At 40.8% G+C, this 8240-nt stretch overlaps 1 protein-coding gene across 1 annotated transcript; it reads left to right on the forward strand.

The window, feature by feature from the left end:
* The first annotated feature begins 6287 nt into the window (after positions 1-6287).
* LOC107144351 (NADH dehydrogenase [ubiquinone] iron-sulfur protein 5-like) lies at positions 6288-6743 on the forward strand. The gene has a single exon (XM_015488170.2). It carries the CDS (start codon positions 6349-6351, stop codon positions 6667-6669), a length of 321 nt encoding a protein of 106 aa, XP_015343656.1. The 5' UTR covers positions 6288-6348; the 3' UTR covers positions 6670-6743.
* The last annotated feature ends 1497 nt before the right edge of the window (positions 6744-8240 follow it).

Here is an 8240-nt window from a genome sequence, read left to right on the forward strand (position 1 = left end):
AGATGTTTAAAAACTCGGTAGTTGAATAAAAAAATAGGACTGATCAGGAAAACATTAACCTAGGTACATAGGACCAAAATTATGAGTTCAAAAAATGTGGAATTTTTTTTAATATTTATTTTTTTAATTTTAGGTGGACACAATATCTTGATTTTATTTTTATGTGGTGTTGAGGATCGAACCCAGTGCCTCATGCATGCCAGGCGAGCACTCTACCACTTAAGCCACATCCCCAGCCCCCAAAAATGTGAAATTTAAGAAAAACAAAGAGTCCTAGAAAAAATGACCAGCTGGTAACTAGTAAAGTACCATACAATTTACTTTTTGGTTTAGTATAGTATGAGGCTTCTTCCATTTATATTTCCATGTAAGTCCTGACATAAGTCTGGAAGGAGCTGGGGAAAACTACTATTCCCAAACTCTTCTGCAATCCTCGAGTAGGAAAGTGTTAGATAGGATCATGGAAAGTTAAATCGTATTACTGGGTTAGGTATTGGAATTCCTTAATGTAACCTGAAGGATTGGAGGTGAAAGACCCCAGCCTTCTTTTAATTTGGGAAAGGTCACTAAGGGAGAAAGGGACATGTACACAGACAACTCCCTCCGACCCTGCTATTTCACAAAAGGGAAGCAGGGGTGCGAGCTGGGTAGATGGGGCAGGGCGAGAGCAAAAGCGAGTAGCAGTGGACTGTAGGTGAAGGAGATCCCAGAAGAATCAGAGCAGAAGGTGGAGAAGAGTAGGGAGGGGGTTCGTCAGCGGGTCAAAGTCTGGGGTTTCATGAGGGTCCTGAGGTCAAGAAGAGAAGGTTTAAGAGCCAGCAGAACCTGGGCCGGAGAATAGGAAGAGCAGAAGGACAATTTGGAAGGAAGGAAAGAGAAGGCCTGAGGATAGGGGGTTCTCTTTCCATTTTCCCAAAAAGCTCACAATAGTTAAAAGATCCCTGATAATATTGGGACCTAGAGTGCCATTAAGTGGCCATTTAGAGTCATTATCCAAAGGATATTGAGGCCAGATCTGATTGCACAAGCATATATGTTTTGGGGGGTTTAGGTCCTGGTGAGAGAGAAACTAGGTTAGCCAGGAGGCAGCCTAGAGGACTATGGGAGGGAATGGATGAGGAGCCACCCATGGTGAGAGGTAGGAGGTGAGTTTAGAGGAGGGGCATCCCTCAGTCTCTAGTATCACCTAGTCGAGAGGATGGTTACGCTCAGGGGTCGTCACCACCGCTGTGTAAGTGTCAGGGCAGGAGCCCATAGAGGCACTTGAGCACCTGGCTAGGACTACGTAGTAGGGGCAGAAGCCCGTAGAAGGGGCAAAAGCCCATAGAGATTAACCCACAGCCAAGAGGTAGTCTCACCAGGAACAACTCCTAATCACCTCTGGTGTTTTTTTCTCAAAACCCAGGACCCAAATATAGCTTCAGGTGACAGGAGGGATCAGCTGTAGCTATGAAAGCTGTGGCTGGGGGTGCCCTCACCACACAGTAACCCTGGGAGTACCAGAGGATCAACGGGCACCTCCCAGGATCTGTAGGTCGTTTAGGTCGACCAGAGACAGTCTTACCTGAAATGTCCAGTGGTGAGTGCAGAGAGGGCATTCGGCAGAATGGAGAGCCTGGTCCCACGATGGAATCCAGATTGGGGCCCAGGCATGCTCAGTGACCCTCGAAGAAGGGAGCCGGCTCACCATGGAACCCGATCCTAGGTATCAGCACCAAAATGAAAGGAAAATGAGAAAGCAAGAGATGGGCGAGTGAGAAATGAAGGATGGAGACCAGGCAGAGATACACACAAAGGTTTATTTGTCAAAGCTGACAAATAAAGCCCATCTCTCTATAGAGAGGAGAGAGGCCCCAAGATGTTCAGGTGTTCAGCTTTTGTGGGATAGGGGTTTGGAGTTGTAGCAGTGGTGCTATGGGATAGGCTCAGGGGTGCTTATGTCAGAGCTAGGGAAGTGGGGATAGCATGGGATTGGCTTAGGTCGATGGCACCATGGGCCATTCCAGAGTTAAGGGGTTGTGTCCTTTTGGGATTGGATTAGGATTATGGTACCATAGGGGGAGGTCACTAATGGGGGTGGGGGGAGTTTGGGTAAGAGGAAGTACAAGAAAGCAATACTTATAAGATGGTGGTTAACATTTAAGATGGGTGCTCAGATGTTAAATCAAGACCCTATAAGATGAGGCTGGGGCTGGGACTCAGTGTTAGAGTGCTTGCCTAGCATGCGTGAGGCACTGGGTTCGATCCTCAGCACCACATAAAAATAAACAAAGATAGTGTATCCACCTATAACTAAAAAATAAAGTAAAAAAAGACCCTATAAGAGCTTTATCAAATGTTTCAGAAATATTGCTTTTTCTATGAGTACCTACTTTTCCCCTGTCCCTTCTAAGAATGCATTTGTTCTCCCAGAAGTGTCCTCTGCTCCTCCTCATTCCCTATTAAGATGGCATATAAGCCCCAAATTCTAACCACCTCCTTGAGTCACATTTTTTTATGAACTCCCATCCCTACCTACATAATAAAAAACTGTTTTCTATATTACTACTCTATATTTTATCAGCTTAATTTGCAGGTCTCCAAGAACATAGGAACATAAGTTTTTCCTCCTTGACAATATAAAACAGGTATGATGTTTGAAGTTTACTCTCAAATGATTCAAGGAGAGATAATAAAGCATATAGAGCAAAACACCAATAATTGTTAAAGCTGGGTCAATGATACAGAATTCTTTTTTTCAGAATTCTTTGTATTCTTGAAATTTTGCTTGAAATTCTTTCAAAATAAAATTATTTTTTAAAAGAACAAGTGTCTGCATTTATTGATCAATTCTCCTTTTTTATTTTCTATTTCATTCTATTTCCAATGTCAATACCTTTTTATTTCACAACTTTCCAAGGGTGCAAAGGGTAAGGTATTTGAAAGATAGCTGCTTTGGGGGCTTAGACAAATTTTGTATCTTCATTTCTTGCTCTTTAGAACAGGGATAATATCTTCTAACTTTTGCCAAGTAAACTGAAATGGATGCACAGTAGCTCTCAAGAAGTACTATTATTTACTCTTCCAAAACAAATTCAAGTTACATTTCCTTTATGAATCTGTCCCTCATTGCTCCCATGATACTCACTTAATTTGTATCACACCACACATTGAGCTAAATTGCTTATCATATATCTTTGAATTCTTTCAATAACCCTCCAAGTTATAACTTTCTCTACCTTACTGGTGAGGACATTTAATGAAGTTAAATGACATGGCTAAGGTCACACTGCTGATGTAAATACAGGATGTGAACTCAAGTTCTTTTAGCCCCTAGTCATATTCTTTATGTTATATTACAATTTGATATTTCTCCTTCTCAAATGTTTTTGGGGTTTTTATTTTATTATTTGTTTTGTTACTTTTGTTTTGTTATCTGGTTTTTTGTTTGTTATTTGTTATTTGTTATTACTTGCTATGTTGCTCAGGCTGGCCTCAAACTGGGCTCAATCAGTCCCCATGCCTCTGCCACGTGAGTAGCTGGGACTACAGGCACACACCACTGTGCCCAGCTTCTTCTTCTTTTTTTTTTTTTTTCTTGGTTCTGGGGATTGAACCTAGAAGCACTTTACCACTGAACAACATCCTTAGCCCTTTTTTTTTTTTTTTAGACAGAGTCTCACTAGGTTGCTGAGACTGGCCTCGAACTTGTGATTCTCCTATCTCAGCCTCCCCAGTCACTGAGATTACAGGCATGCACCACTGCACCCAGCTTATGCCCAGCTTAACGTTATTTATAATTGTGGTAAAATACATATATAAGTTACCATTTTGAAGTGTACAGTACAGTGGCATTAAGTGCATTCACATTGTTGTGCAACCATCATCACCATCTATCTTCAGAACTCTTTCATATTGCAAAACTGAAACTCCATACCATTAAAAAGTAATTCCCCATTTTCCCCACTTCTCCCACTTCCTCAGCCCCTGGCAACCCCCTTCTACTTTGTTTCCCTGTGAAACTAACTATATTATATACCTCCTATAAGTGGGATCAAACAACATTTGCCCTTTTGTGATTGGCATATTTCACTTAACTTAATGTTTTCAATGTTCATCTGTACTGTAATGTTAAAGTTTGGATCTGAAATGTCCCCCAAAAGCTTATGTGTAAAAACATGGTCCCCAATAATGGCACTATTGGATGGTAGTGTGACCTTTAAGAGGTGGGTTCTAGTTGGACAAGGTCAGGTCATTGGTGGTGTGCCCTTAAAGGCAATATGGATACTCTGGTCTCTTCCTCTCCCCGCCACCCTCTCTTTGTCTCCCAGGTGCCATGAGGTGTCCACCACATGTTCCCCACCATGATGTATTGCCTTGCCACAAGCTCAAAAGCAATGGAGCCAACTGATGTGGACTGAAGCCTCGGAAACTGTGAGCCAAAATAAACCTTTCCTCTTAATAAATTTATCTCTGAAACCATGAGCCAAAATAAACCTTTTATCCTTATAAGTTTATTTTGTGATAATGACAGAGAGCTGATAAGCAAATGTCTTAAGTTTTATAAACACATGTTCATGACATTCAGGTATAACCTCATGTGTCCTATTTACTTTCCTGATTTATAAACTCCTTGAAGGCTGAGATCTCATGCTTTCTCTTAGTATCTATACTCCACCACTGAGTTGCATCCCCAGCTCTCCAACTATTTTTTTTTCTGTCTTGAGACAGGGTCTTCCTAAGTTGTCCAGGCTGGGCTTGAGTTTGTAATTCTCCTACATCAGCCTTCCCAGTCACTGGAATTATAAGCATGCTATTACTCAGCTATAGGCTTTCTTTTTGTTTTGTTTTGTGGGTTTTTTGTTTTGTTTTGTTTGATTTTTTTTTTTAAATTCTGAGGATTGAACCCAGGGGTGCTTTACCATTGAGCTACATCCCCAGCCCTTCTTATTTTTTTTTTAATTTTGATACAGGGTCTCACTTAGTTGCTTAGGGTCTCACTAAATTGCTGAGACTGACCTCACTTGCAGTCCTCCTGCCTCAGCCTCTGGAGTCACTGGGATTACAAGTATATGCGACTGTGCCAGACTCTGGCTATAGGCTTTTAAATTAAGGAATAGTCTCAAAAAATATGTATTGGCACTCACTTTCTGTTGCTTACCCCAAAAGACATTCCTGTCTCTCCTTCCCCTCCTGCAGAGTCTACTTCCTATGATAGCAGCTAAAAATGCCAGATCCTCTCTTTGCCACCTTGCAGGTAGAGCTAGCCATGTGACTCATCTAGTCAAATGAACTTTTCAGCAGCACTTTCCCAAGAAGTTTCTGGAAAGATTTTCCATCCTGACAAAAGCAAGAGCTATTCAGGGAGGGCTTTCTTTCCCTGCTCTTCCTTCCTGTCATTTCATAGGCATTTTATTTCATGGGAACTGTGGAAATAATATTGTGGCTATTAAGCAGTAGATAAGAGCTAATGTACTTAGGATGGTAACATGCAGGGATGAAAAAAGCCTGGGTCACTGTTTACACTTAACCTCTAATGTCTTTTTACATAAGGCAAACACAATTTCCCACAGGATTTGCCACTTTTAGTTGGATATTGTTACTCAGAGCTGAAGGCATCTTTTTTTAACTGCATCAGATTTTAAATATAGTGCAGGGAAAAAAATATTTTGCACCAAGTATTTTACTAAAGTTTCCTCAGATACTATGAGGGTGTGCTACTGAACATAAGCATATGAAAAAATCTGCTGGGAGCCATTAGCCAAGTAGGTATGACAATTTCCTTGCCAGCGTACCCCATGTTGCTTAGTGGAAGGACTCGTGGAAATAGGACATTTTGCAGTGACATTGCATCTAAGGTGACCTTGCTCAAGGACCAGGGCGGATCTGGGTTTAGGGTGTTCCCGGTTTAGGATAATCCGGGTTTAGGGCGTTCCAGGTTTAAGGTTATTCCTGCTGGGAATAGGGCGTATCCTGCTGCCTGAGTTCCCCTTGAGTTCTCATGGGATTCAGACAGTATTTTCTGGGAGACAGAAGCCCAGTGGGGGTGGATTTGGGCAGAGAACGTGGATTTCCCCAGAACGTGATTGTAGACGGCTGGTGTGAGTTCGGGAATAAAGAGTTGCTGTTTGAATCTACAAGCTGTGTGGTGGCTCGTGATTTTGTGCCCAGCCAGACTGCGGCAAAAATCCTTGACATTATAAGAGTCTGTCAGCTTAGATCCCCAAAAATATGTGGTCCTGGCAAGTCTCGGGAATTATAGAAAGACTTGTTCATATGCGTTGAGGAAAAACACACTACAAGAGTGAAAATACAGGACGTTCTGAAGCGAGGGCCCGGGAGGAGACAAGGACACGGTGGTGGGAAGCCATGCCTTTCTTTGATGTGCAGAAAAGGTTGGGCATTAACTTAGATCGTCATCTAACAATCCAAAGTGCTGATCAGCCCTACAAGATTCCTTCTCCATGCCACGCTTTTGAAAAAGAATGGATAGAGTGTGCACATGGAATTGGTAATATCTGCGCACAGAAAGAGTGCAAGATAGAATATGAAGATTTTGTAGAATGTTTGCTTCGGCTGAAAACGATGAAACGTGTGAATACCATCAAGAAGCAGCGGGATAAGCTAATAAAGGAAGGGAAATACACCCCTCCACCTCATCACTTGGGCAAGGCGGATCCTAGGCCCTGAGCAGAGCAGCTGCTGATGGCAGGAGGCTGATGTTTCATGTTTTCTTTTCCATTGAAAGATTGTTTACTGAAAACTTCAAAGCATATAAAATAAAGGATTGCTCCATCTTAAAAAAAAAGAGTGAAAATATACAATCTTTTTTTGGCTAAATTTATTGGCACAATGATAAGAATATAATCTAGACATAATTGCTTTAAATTTGGGAGGCAAAGACAACACCACTGATCTTCATTGGTCAAAGGTTTTCTTAAGGATTCCTATTCAAATGAACACTTTATTCTGATTATTGGGAGTGTTAAATTTGGCTATTTGAGGCGCTGGGGTTGTGGCTCAGTGGTGGAATATTCACCTAGCATGTGCTAGGCCCTGGGTTCAATCCTTAGCACCACATACAAATAAAGGTATTGTGTGCAACTACAACTAAAAAATAAATAAATATTTTTTTAAAAAAAATTCTGCTATTTGAAATGCCATGTAAATTTTCCAGGTTAAAGGTAGAATTCATACACAAGTAGTTTTGAAATGGTTTCTATAATGCCTGAAAAAATAATCTGACTTTGTGTTTTACTTAATAAATCTGAAAAGGCTACTACTGATAAAATTTGTTATTCACAATTATATAATGAATAAATTCCTTGTTTCTATCTAATATTTGTCAAGAAAACTATCTTCATTAGAATTTTAGGTTCTTGCAGTTTATATAGAACCCACACATTCAATTTACAGATTTGGAATAATCTATACTTATCAAATACTGTCCATTTTTATTTTTCCATTTATTTGCTAAGACATCAGTTTCTCTCAAAATGTATTAAGGCAAATTTTAAAAGTGAAATTGGAGGTTGAGGATATAGCTTTGTCAATGGTAGAGTGCTTGCCTAGCATGTGTGAGGCCCTGGGTTTAATCTCAGCACCACAAAAAGAAATTGATATTGATATGGTAATATCCATTAAAGGAAATTAGATTCCAAGCTTTCTATCCTGTCCATTTATTATTCATCAGGCTATAACAAGGGCTTATTCAATAGGATTAAATATACCATATGTACCACACCAGGAGATCTCAACAGGATCATATTGTTCCCTAAGGAATACTTGGCAGTGCCTGGACATACTTTGGGTTGTGTTGGGGCTCAGAAAATGATAACCCTAGAGTAAAAGGCTCAGATGCAAAGTTTCTCTATGACCTTCTCCTGCCCCCATTCTTCCCCAAAGCAAAGCATAGAAACTAGAAATCCTCTTCCCCACAGTGGCTTAGAAACCAGACCCCCTTTTCCCCATGCCAGCCATACAACCTAAAAATATTACTCTAACTTTTCCCTTCTTTTCTGTGTAAGAGCTGGCCATAAAGAAATTCTCTGAACTACCTCATTTGATTGTAGGTTATATGGCCCCCCACTCCAGAAAGGGTCCAAACAGAAGGAATGCTACAAGTGAGGAACCAAGAATCTGAACAAACAGGACTTGATAGATTTTACTCCCTATCCCCCATAGTCTATTAACATTCTCTCATATTCTTTTTGTCCAATCATACTTTTACACCACTATCCCTGCATCGTGGAACCTAAACA

The sequence above is a fragment of the Marmota marmota genome, unplaced genomic scaffold (assembly GCF_001458135.2).
Source record: "Marmota marmota marmota unplaced genomic scaffold, marMar, whole genome shotgun sequence".
In the NCBI taxonomy this organism is placed as follows: domain Eukaryota; kingdom Metazoa; phylum Chordata; class Mammalia; order Rodentia; family Sciuridae; genus Marmota; species Marmota marmota.

Excerpts from the sequence above, each read along its gene's own strand:
- LOC107144351 (XM_015488170.2), top strand. The coding sequence starts at position 6,349 with ATGCCTTTCTTTGATGTGCAGAAAAGGTTGGGCATTAACTTAGATCGT.